Genomic DNA, 12,333 nt, shown 5'->3' with positions numbered 1-12,333 from the left:
GCTGAGCCCTGGCAGCCATGAGCAGGCCTCGGCGTAGATTGAATCGGCAATAGGAAGTGGCTTTCAGAGCTCCCAGCCCACTGTCCATCCAAAACCTTTGGGAGAACAGAAACTTTCAGGAACCCAGAACTAGAACTGAGGGTAGCAGCAGGGAAAGACTGAAGTCTGAGCAGGCCCCTCTCTCCTGTGAACAGAACCCACCTTCAGGATAAAAATGAAAGTCAAGAAAAAGGCCAGGAAAATGAACAGAGACAAAGAAGAGCAAGTCAGAGAAGAAGGAGGCGATAAGAAAGGGGGGGATGTCATAGGAGAGGGTGAAGTGGGGGGAGGCATTCAGAAGATGGATGTCCTTTATGTGATACATGTGAGTATATAGGTATGTATGTGAATGTTATATATATATACACAGAGAGAGAGAGAGACTGCTCAAGTGCCTACAAAAGAGTTTAAGGCCACCTTTACCTACATTTGTAATGACTTCTTAGATAATCAAAATTCTAAAGGTTACTGTGTGGAAGCAGAAAACCTATATAAAAATCTCCCTTTAAGTTTCTATATTAGTATTAAAAACAGTATTTTCTTCCAAAACCCTTTCCAAGCTTCTGAGAAAAGCCCTTTGGAAAGCTAGGTGACAGGTCAGGAAAAAAAAAAAAAAAGCTTTTCTTGGGGAAATGGATGAAGGGTACTACCAAACTTTTTAACAGAGTAACTGTCATAAATCATTTTCTCTAGGCCACTAGGTGGCAGAGTGGAGTATTTGCAGTCAAGATTGCCATTCAGGAAGACTGGAGTTTAAATCTGGCCTCAGACACTGTATTAGCTTTATGACTTTGGGCAAGTCACTTGATCGCTGTCTGCCTCGGTTTCCTCAATTGTAAAATGGGGATAATTATATTCTCTATAATCAAATGAGATATTTGTTAAGTTTCTGTTGCTTAATAAATGGTTATTCCCTTCTCTTACTTCTTTATAACATTTTTTGGTACAAAGTATCATGAAATTTCTCTTTACTGAAACATTACAGAAACTTCGACTTGAAATTAAGGTTGACTTACATGGGTTCTATAAAGAAACTGGGTGGAAAGGCAGAGAAAGAGTGTTCTCAGTGTTCATGTTCTTAGTGTGGCTATAAAATGGCCACTTATAGTTAATATGCATTAAACAACCAATGGGCTGATTACCTAGAAGCAAGGTAACTAGAATTCCCAGCAGTAAATGGGACAGACCTTAATTACAAAAGAATCAGTTGAAACCAACCAATTTATTATTTTTAAGAATAGTAGATCACACATTTCCATTTGGGGGAACATTTAGCTTATTCTGTCAGGAAAAAAAAATCCCACTAGTGATAAAATGGAAGATTTCTGATTCTGATCTTTTATCTTGCAAACATGGTATGGCCTGATATAAAGAATAATTAACCTAATGTCAGAAGAGACATTTTTTTTGTTGGAATCCCTGTTACTATCTGGTTATTTAATCTATTTCCTTGTTTAAAAAAAAAAAAAGAGGGCACGAATAGTCCATTTAGTATCTATCCTATGAGGTTCTAGTGAAGATCAAATGAGTGTTTCTAAATCAGGATTGTAAATCTTAAACTTTAAAGTGCCACCATAGTTAATTTCCCTTGAACTGTTTTGTCATTTTGTTGACCTTCATCTTGTAACATCTTGGTCAATATCCAGACTGAATCTATTTGGTCTGTGATAAATTTCCACACATCAGGGAGAATCATCTTATAAAGTATTTCTCTCTCTCTTAAACTCTTACCTTCTATCTTAGAATCATTACTGTATATTGGTTTCAAGGTAGAAAAGCGGTAAGGGCCAGGCAGTGGGGATTAAGTGATTTGCCCAGAGTCACACTGCTAAAGTATTTTTTAATCTGGGGGTCTGTTAACTTGTTTTTTCTCCCTTTAAATTAGTCTAAAACACAAAAAAGGATAAGAATTCCTGTTATAAACATTTTTTGCTTTAAACGTCCAAGGGAATTTCATAACCACCAAGTAATTCTATAGGCTTACCCTTGAACAATTTTTACAAACTCAGCTATAAATCTATATTTTCTTGATCTTTTTTTTTTAAGAATACAGTTTAGAAATCCTAGAAAAATTCGAAGCATTCCCAAGATGATGTAAGGATGAATTGATTATTCATAGGTAATGTTTTGTTATGTGAATGTGAAAACATGAATTACAGATGAAATGTACTCAATTGCAAAGGAGGAGTGTGTTTAAAGTGAATATAACAATAAAACAGTAATCATCACCACCCCCACCACCCCACGCTGTGACTCAGTGTTTCAGTAATTTTGGCATGGAGTAGCACCTAGTGGAAAAAGAGTGAAAGGGCAGCTTTCTTCTTGATTACAGGGGGAAAAACATCTTGTAAGCTGTTTTGAGGACATACACTCAAGCTTCTTGAAGACCTTAAGTGAAAATGTTGGAAAATACAAATTAGTTTAATTCACATGTTTCTCTATTAGAAATATGATCCCACCAGCTTTGTTTACTGAGGATAACGCTAGTTAAGAGAAAAGGCATAGCTTTTGTTTAACATATCATATCCTGCGTGTCCACACAAAGGCTCCAAATCCAAAACCTTTCACTCCCCCTCACCAGAAGGAAACTGCAGTTGAGAAAGCTGCTTTTTGACGGGGACATTTTACAGGAAGTTCAGTCCCATCAATGGGACCCCTTCCTCTGAGATGCTTGGCGTCATCTTAAGATGATTTATTTTGTGAATTCATCTCATTTAGTATATAAACAGCCTCTGGATCTCCTGTTACCTGGCCAGCAAGGAACTTTATCTGGGCAGCAAAAGTTTTTGCATCAAAGGCATGAGTTTCTCCGAGTGTAGTAAAGAGGCCCAGAAGAAAGCAAGAAAGGACCAAGAATCAAAACCCTCCCTTCCTCGACCCCTCCTTTTTTCTTCAGATACCAAAACAAACGAGCTGATACACGTGTCCCAATGACTCTTGTTTACTATCGAGACTGGGTCGCGCCGAGGATTCTGGGAGTTGTAGTTCACGGAATTCCATCAACTTGCCCGTTTCCGCATCCAAAGGCGGTCAGAGACTACATTCCCACAATTCACATCCGCGACAAAGTTTGGCATATATCTCCGGAGTCTCGGCAACGATCCAATCCGAATAGCCTGCCCCTATGATTGACGCACCTAATTCTCCAATCAACAAAAGCAAATTATCAACATGTACCCGCCCCTCATGACAGACATCCATAGTGCCCAATAGGAACAGGAGAATGATCGAATGGCGACTCTATAAGCCAATGAAAGAACGAGGGAGCTAGGCGGAGGCCCGGCCCCCAGGGGGTTGAGGGGAGGGGGAAGGAGAAGCTTGAAAGACTTGGTAATGGCGACGGGTTTGGTAAGTGGGAAAGTTTCGGTTGAGGAATGAAAGCCGTGACCGGGACCTGAGACGCCCCGACAGGCCCTATCTGGTGGTGGCGGAGGGTGTGCGGGGTCGCAAGAGAGAATGGCGCGACTCGCGTGGTTTCTGACTTGCGTTGTTCTCACTTCGCGGCTGGGCTTGTTTGTTTCTCGCTTCAGGAAAAGGGGGGGGAGGGCGGATGGCGGGAGGCAGAGGACGCTGAGTGCCGAGGTTCAGTCGGGTGCTGCACTTCACCCTGGCCGGCAGCCGCGGGCCGTGGCCGTTAACCGTCGCTTCTACTTTCTTTTGGTCCTTGAAACCCTTTCATAACGGCCGTAAGCCTACCTGCGCGAGCCGACTGGCGACTCGCCGTGGCGGCTCTGGCTGGGGTGCGCGAGGGTCTTTAGGGGTAGGGCTGAGGGAGGGAGAGCGTTCCTGGTGCCTATCCGGCCGGGCTGGGAAGCTGCCCCAGTGCGTGTTCATGGGACGGGCACGGAGCTGTAGGGCTTTGGCAAAGTTTGATTGCCAACTCTTCCTGCGGGGGGAAGGCCGAAGGGGCGGCTTAGACCGGGTTGAGGAGGGTTGAGGGTGGCGGTGAAAGGTTACCCAGAGTCTCTGTCTGAGCTTAGGCAGAGGTATTGGTGGAGTTGGCCTGAGCCTCCAATCTCTCGAAGCCCCTGGGCCCTGGGGCTCATTGTTACGCAGTTCGAATGAATGGGCTCTGGGGCGCCTGCGCAATGGGGCAGCGCCGAAGGGGGATAAACAACCTCTGCGTCCAGGCGGCGGTCACATGACGGAAGGGGGGGTGAAGGGGGGATGAGTAATGAAGGAAAGTGGGGGCAGGAAGGGGATGGACTTGGCTTTTATTGGGAGGGCGGTGCTCCGGATGCACTGCCGAACCCAGGCGGCTTGGCAGGCTACTCAGGTTTCCTACTTCTAGCTTGTACAGCTGTCTACGTCATATTTAAAGGGGAAAAAAGACATCTAGGTGTAATTGTTTACACCGGCTGTACTTTGTCATCTTCTTAATTACACAGCACAGGTGTTAGCCACCTTAGGAGTCTGTACACTTTTAAGAGTTCTTTCCTGGTTGCTTCTCAGCAAGCATTTTCTTCTTTAAACAGTGTAGGGCAAGGGCCTTTCATAAAACATTTTAGCCAGAGTGCTTTTGGGCCGGAAAGAAGGGAGGAAAGATAAATGTAATAGGGAATGAATGAGGGTTATTAATGAATTCTCGAATTGGGTGTGAAATTAAAGTTACTTTAAATCAAACTCCTGTTCAGTATTTTGATTAAAGCTAAGGACACTAATTAAAATATTGAGTACCCCCTGTGGTCACCGAAGGAGTTAAAAAATAGGATATTGCCTTAGAATATCTTTAAAGCAAATTGCTGACTTGTCCTTTGATCAGGACTTCTTTCTCCACCTTTTTCTGCCTTGATTCCCCCCCCCCCCAATCCTTTAAAACAAATCCCCCAATAATACATTTCATGGATGTAAAATACAGTCATGTCCCAGTTATCTTTGTATCAGATTGGTTTCTTCAAGCATTCAGACCAGCATTAACAAGAAAGAAGAAATTAGGGAATTAGCCTGATTCTGGACTTTCTCTTTTGTATACCGATGTCTTAAATATCTCCATTTAAGGTAGATGTAATTTAGGGTCAGTTGAGTGGCACAATGAGTGGATAGAGAGCACTGGGCTTGGAGTCAGGAAGACCTGTGATTAAATCTGGCCTCATCTACTACCTGTGTAACCCAGGGCAAGTCACTTAACCTTTGTCTCAATTTCCTCACCCTTAAAATTGGGGGTAATAATAGTACCTGCCTACCCTGTTTGTAGTGAAGATCAAATGAAATAATATTTGTAAAGTGCCTGGCACATTGTAAGCGCTATATAAACGTTAGCTATTATCACTTAAATGATTAAAATGAAATTTATGTGGCTATAATACTCTTTTCTAAAAGGTTTCTGAATTTGAAAAACTGACTTATAGCCTTTGGACAATCATTCTCATTTATTTCAGTTAATTTTGTGTGCCCACCATAGTATTAACTGAAGCCAATTAAGAGGCTAAAGAATTTATCAAGGGTTAGATTGTTTTTGTTGTTCAGTTGTGCCCTACTCTTTGTAACCTTGGGGTTTTCTTGGCAAAGGTAATGGAGTTGTTTTTGCCATTGACGACTTCAGCTCATTTTTCTGATGAGGCATTGAGGTAGACAGGGTTAAATGACTTGCCCATAGTCATTAAGTATCTGAGATCCAACTTCAGGCCTAGCCCTCTATTCATTTCAATACCTAGCTGACCCATTAGGTGGTTATATGTCACTTTAGAATGCTTTCGTTTGATTGTCACAACTCTATTGGGAGAGGTGTCAGCCCCATTTTACAGATGAAGATAATGAGGCAAAGAATAAATGAATTATTTAAAGTTGCACATCTATTCACACAAGTTGGTACTAACACTTAGGACCTTGTCTTGTCCTTTCCTGTACACTTTTCTGGATTTTACTAGAAATTTTAAGTAATGAGTTTGCTACCTCAAGATTTACATAGCAGTTGAATACATCATCTAATCTTATCCTCATGAATTTTCTGTGACAATGCAAATATGTCCATTTTATAGCTGAGAAAACACTTAGCCAAGGTTATACAATTTTTAAATGTGGCAGAGGCAAGTTTCTGACTTCCAAATCAATGTTCTTTCAGTTGGTCCACAACAATGGTTGTAATAGAGTGAATAAAATTGATCACAATGAACTTAGTAAAAGTTCCCGAAGTTTAAGAAAGTTTGTTTTCTATCCTGTGTCTTACTACTTTTGCTCCATTTTCCTAATGGAATAAAATGTACTGATAATATGTGATAAGCAGTAAGAAACATTTCAGTGTATTTTTAGTAGCCTGAAAAATTTTTCATTTTATCTTGGTATACTCAGTGTCTGTTCCAGAATAATGTTTTGCCCTTAGTAGGTGCTTAAAGTTTTTTGGATTGATGTGTACATTGTAGTCAAAGGATTTCTGATTTTGTTGTTGTTGTTGTTGTTGTCTCCCCCCACCCCACCCCCACCCCTAAAAAAAATTTTTTTTTTGATAGCTGTTAGTCGGGTCTGAAGTGTAGTAAATTGGTCCTGTGAATGTAGAGGAAATCTCATTGCCCTAAGTTATTTTTATGTTAGAAAAGTACTAATGTTATCGTTGAACAATGTTAGGAGGTTTTATAAAGAATTCCTTGGCTCCTTCTTTTAAAAATTTAGTAGGCTCACTTTAAGTTTGCACAAATTAATTATTCTGAAATTTTTATGGTGTCTTAGGAAAAATATTTTAAATAGGTGAGGAGAGATTGTGGATTTCAAAAACAAAGATTTTGGAGCAGTTAAATAGCAGTGTATAGTGAATGCTGAGTCTGCAGTTAGACTTGAATTCAAATGTGACCTCTGACACTTAATCATATGACCCTGGGCAATTCCTTTAATCTCTGTTTTGCCTCATTTTTTTTTGTGAAATAATAGCACATACAGTATCTCTGTTATTGTTTAGAGAAGATAATGTTTGTCAAGCACTCATCAACTGCCTGGCCTGTAGCAGTGTTGAATAAATGCTTATTCCTTTCCCTTTGTGGAGTGTAGATAAATAGCTGGAAGGCCTTTTAAGAGGTCACTTTGTCCAATACCTTTCTTTTATAGCTGAGAAAATGGAAAACCAGCTCCCTGAAATTATAAACGCAAGCAAGGCCACATAGATAGCGATAGAAAGGGACTTAATAATTGGATTTTGCTGCTGGTTTAGCTCTTTTTTTTTTTTTTGAGTAGTTATGCCTCTTCAAAATCACAGGTATAGTTAATAATAAAAATAGATAATATTTATATAATACCTACTATGTACTAGACATGGCACCAAGTGCTTTATAAATATGTTACCTCATTTGATCTTCACAACAAGTCTGGGTAGTAAGATGCTTTTATTATCCCCATTTAACAGATGAGTAAATTGAGGCAAACAGAAGTTAAATGACTTGACCACTGGGGGTCATACAGATAGTGTCTGAAGCTGGATTTGAATTGAATCTTTCTGACTTCAGGTCTGGTTATCTGTCCATTACACCACTTAGCTAGTCCATCATTGTCTAAAAGCCTAGTATAGTCAGAAAAGCAATAATTTATTTTAAGAGAAGCAATATCAAAAATTTGTGGCAATTTTTACAAAATATTTTCTCCTAATGATCTTTAAAGACTATTCTCTTTGATACCATTTAAGAACCTTTTTTGTTAGAAAGTGTAAGAAACAAATAATGAATATTGTGGATCTAAGACCCAAAAAAGACTTGTCTACAGCATAACATGAAATAATTCACATATTTATGTTGCTTTGAGGTTTATAAGGTTTAAACTTCACAATAATACGGTGAGGTAATACAAGATGTAGCCTCTTTATTTTACAGATGAAGATATCCTGATGCTCAGGAAGGTTAAATGACAAACTTGTGGCCACTTAACTAGCAGAAGTATCCGAATATGAATCTAGTTATCCTGACTATCTTATTTCTCTTTCAGTACTTGTCTTCTGATTTAGTACCATTTGCTTTATAATCCCTTTATAAAGTTTGAGTATATGAGTTTCCCTCATGCGACCTTTAAGTAATACCACATTTTTAATACCTTCTCCCTCAAATTACAATGTATATGTATATATCTACCTGTTTTGCATGTTTTATTTTTAAACCCCAACCCTCCCAGTAGAATGTAAGCTCTTTGGGGCCAGGGACTGTTTTTCGTTTTTTGTTCCTGGCATTGTTCTTGGACATAGTAAAGTGTTTAACAAATGTTTGTTCATTTGAATCGGATTCAAATATAACAAAAAGCTCTGAGACAAATAATTGGAAATTGACCCCAAAGTTTCACAGGAGTGTTATTATGTTAAACAAAATATGTATATAGAATGACGTCCTTTTCAGTCTTTAGAAGGACTTTTACAAATTTAACATGATGATAACTTCAGAATCTCATATGTAGATGTAATTGCATGTTAACTCTATAGTTGAAGATCAAGATGTGTTAGGGAATTGGCCTGATACTGAGGAGCAGTATAATGTAGCTTTAATAAACTTAAATAAGTGAAGGGATGCAAGATTATGATGCCTTTGATCTGTTTATAGTTAAAATTCCCAAGATCACATATCTTGCCATTTTCATTTACATTACTTATTTTTCTTTTAAGTCTGAACACCATAACATGGTGTGGGAAGTGAAGACAAATCAAATGTCTAATGCAGTACAGAAACTCCTGCTGGTAATGGACAAGAGAGCTTCAGGAATGAATGACTCCTTGGAGTTGCTGCAGTGTAATGAGAATTTGCCATCTTCACCTGGATATGCTTCCTGTGATGAACACATGGAGCTTGGTAAACAATTTACTACTTTTCAGAAATTATCCAGGCCTCTCCATAAGATTTAGCACTAATTTTTACATAGCCAGCTCCACTCTTAACTTCGTGAAGTAATCTAATTTTATTTATGACTTTGTCCATTAGTAATTTTCAAGATAATTTTATTTTGTGTTTTTAAAGTGTGATTTAAAACCAAGTTGGATCTCGACACTCTTGGTCATTTTAAAAAACATTAAAATTTTATTGAACCAGATCGAATTGTTTATTAAACATTTTTGATCACATCACTCCTACTAAAAATAAGTAGCAATGAGTAGCTTTTCATTGCCTTTCAAATATAATATAAACTCCTAACTGTCTTTCAAGGACTTCTACAATATGGCTTCACCATACCTCTCTGGCCTTACCTTATATTACATCATTTGACATACTTTCTTCTTGCAAAGCCGGACTACTTACCAGACCTCATTCTGCCCTCTCATCTTTCAGCTTTTATTCTTGCTATTCCTCATTCCCCATGTCTAGGATGGATTCTTAACTTTCTCAGTTGAATTCTTTCAGGTGCTACTTTATCTTTGAAGATCACCTACTCCTCCCATAATAATGTATTCTCTCTCATTTAGCATCTGAAATGTTTACCAAGTCTGCTGTTTGAGGATCAGATAATATCATCCCAACTCTTATGGTTTTAACATTAGCATTTATTTCACATATTGTTTTCTAGTTATTAGTGTATTTATCTTTCCTATTGTAAACTTTTTGAGACCAGTACCTGTTTTATCTATATTTGTTTCCCTAGCACCTGGCATAGTATCTTACACATAGAAAGCATTTAATAAATGTTAGGGGTTTATCCTTTCCTAACAAATGGAGCGATTCAATACTTGGCCACTTCCAGTTGTAGGTGGAGAAGCAGAGTGCAAAGTGATTCTTCAGTTTGGGGTAGGTTACCAATCCAGTAATAGCTATAGAGATTCAGGGTTGAGAGTTAAAAACTGGGTTAAATGGATTGATCCCCTCAGTGGCTTCACTCCCTTCACTTCACTTCCTTTGTTGTGTAGATTGAGCCAAAAGGGACCTAATCAAGCTTAATTTAATAGGAAATGGATAGTGACTAAATGTATTGTTTATTGTAATTGGGCAGAGGGACAGTGAGGTGATACTTATGTGGGATTGATTTGAGAAAAGAGATTTGTAATTAGGAGTTTGAAGAAATAGTATCCTTTAGGTGGGATTTTAGGAATGAATATATTGATGAGAGTTTATATAGGACAGTTTTTAGTTTCAGTAAAAGGTTTCAAGAAATGTGGGAAAAGGATCATGAGATTGTAAATTTAGAACTGGAAAGGTACCTTAAAATATCAGTTAGACCAGTTCCCTCATTTTACACATGAGAGAACTGAGACTGAGATGTGGGTTTGGGGTGTTTTTTTTTTTAAACCTCATTGCTTTCCCATGAAAATTATTATATAAGTGTGACCAAAGAGTTTATTCTACTTTTGCTTATTCTCTGTGTAGCTTCTGATAACTGTTACTCCCATGTGAACTGTAAAAATCACCTGTTATGGTGTTTTACATGGTTGTTAGGGAATCAGAATGTATTGTTGCATTATATTTATTTGATCTTATCAGTCAAATTTATATATTAGTGAATCTTAAATCTAAAAATTGTTGTTCAAAGCTTAATACAAGGAAATTTAGTGAACTTTTAATTTTGAAGTTATGATCTTGAATTTTCCCAGTTGTTTAAGATGAGTATTCACTTTGGAAGACTTCTTTTCCCTCAATAATGTTAATAATGTGCCATAAGTGAGTGATTTCTTATGTGTGGTTTTGGATTTACTTGTGTGCAGATGACCTTCCTGAACTTCAAGCTGTTCAGAATGATTCTACCCAATCTGCCATATACCAACTCAGTGCAGACGTTTCACATCAAGAATATACAAGACCATCGTGGAGCCAGAATACCTCAGACATGTCAGAAAATGCGTATTGCGAAAATGAGGTGGATTGGCTGACAGAACTGGCAAACATAGCCACAAGTCCACAAAGTCCTCTTATGCAGTGCTCATTTTATAACAGGTAGGAATGTTGATTTCACTTTTTAAGAAAAATCTAAAATACTCTTTTGTAACATTGATAATTGTAAAATGTTGACATTTATTAATGTTTAAATTACCTTACCTGGCTTAATTGACCTATTTGCTAGATTAAATTGTATGTTGGAATTTAAACATTTATTTGGATTAGGGTTTTGATAGAGAAGATTTGAAATAGCTCCCAGGTAGAACTATTTCATTAAAAACCTTTGAGAATGAAATTTTTGGGTTATTAATTGGCTTTTTTTATTTAATTCTATCATAATAAAAGAAAGACATTTTCTTAAACAGTCAAGCTATGGTGATTTTCTGGGGGGGAAGGGTTACTAAAGTTAGCCAACATAATTTTTTCAATATTATCAACATCTTATCAGCCCTTTTTCCTTATTTTTCATGGAAATGAGATTTCCTTGGGCTTGAAGAAATTGTTATACATTGGATTCTTAACATTAATATTAACCTATAGCATTGTTTCTTTCATAAAGTGTTTGTAGACCCATGCTAGTTTTACATGGTTGCTTTGTAGATTAAAATTGGCATTCCGCTTTCCTTAAAATGTATTTCAGTTAATGTTGACTCCTCGTGTTCCATTCATTCAAATGTTTAAGAAAGGGGTTTGCTGAGTTATCTACCCTAGAATCTGGTGCTCTAAAATAAACCAAACTACTCCTGTTTTAATAGTTATTTCACTTTAAACATTTTGGAGTCATGAGTACTTCTGACAGATTGCATAGGAAATAAATGGCCAGAATCCTTTTCCTCATGTGAATGAAAAGGTACAAGACAGCACTAGATTTCTTCAGTGAGAAAATAGAATTTACTTTTTAACAATGGACTTAATCAGCTAAAAGAATGTATAATAATATGTTTGTGTGTATATCTTAAAGTACTATTACACATGTAAGTAATACATTGAGCTGACAGATTACAGTTTTTGTCCAAGAAATCTATATTTATTTTAGTGACAATATACTTGTAGTGTTTCTTTTATCTAGCATTATATCAGAATCATTTAGATTGAATTTTAAGCCATTTCACTTTCATTGACCTGTAACTAAGCAGTAGGGAAATTGAAATCCCAACAAGAAAGAATTACTTTTTTCCATCAAGACATCTTTTTTTAAAAAAGAGATTTTTTTTTTACTTGTTTAGTGTTTCTTAGAGAAGAAAACAGAATATTAATTTACGTCACTTGTCAAGATAATGGGATTTATCTTTGTTTTAATTAGTGTAACCTAATGCATGAGTCATCTAAGTTCAATGGATAGAGTACTAGTCCTAGAGTCAGTAAGACCTGAGTTCAAATCCAGTCTGAGATACTTTCCTAGCTGTGTGGCCCTGGGTAGGTCAGTCAACCCCATTTGCCTCATCTATAAGGTAAATTAGAGAAAGAAATGGCAAACCACTAAAGGATCTTTGCCAAGAAAATCCCACATAGTCATGAAGAGCCAGACAATGGA

The 12,333-nt window shown here is 37.5% G+C and overlaps 1 protein-coding gene across 1 annotated transcript in view; it reads left to right on the top strand.

Moving 5' to 3' along the window:
- The first annotated feature begins 3,372 nt into the window (after positions 1-3,372).
- The window catches only part of HBP1 (HMG-box transcription factor 1), a 30,799-nt gene continuing 21,838 nt past the window's right edge, over positions 3,373-12,333 (top strand). Inside the window, exons 1-3 of the mRNA XM_044679535.1 lie at positions 3,373-3,387; positions 8,606-8,789; positions 10,628-10,856. Of these exons, the coding sequence (XP_044535470.1) occupies positions 3,373-3,387; positions 8,606-8,789; positions 10,628-10,856 (428 nt within the window). The remainder of the gene's footprint in view (positions 3,388-8,605; positions 8,790-10,627; positions 10,857-12,333) is intronic.

This window comes from Gracilinanus agilis, chromosome 5, assembly GCF_016433145.1.
Source record: "Gracilinanus agilis isolate LMUSP501 chromosome 5, AgileGrace, whole genome shotgun sequence".
Taxonomy (NCBI): domain Eukaryota; kingdom Metazoa; phylum Chordata; class Mammalia; order Didelphimorphia; family Didelphidae; genus Gracilinanus; species Gracilinanus agilis.
Note: the sequence above shows the minus strand (reverse complement) of the source record. Positions and strands in the feature narration are given on the sequence as shown.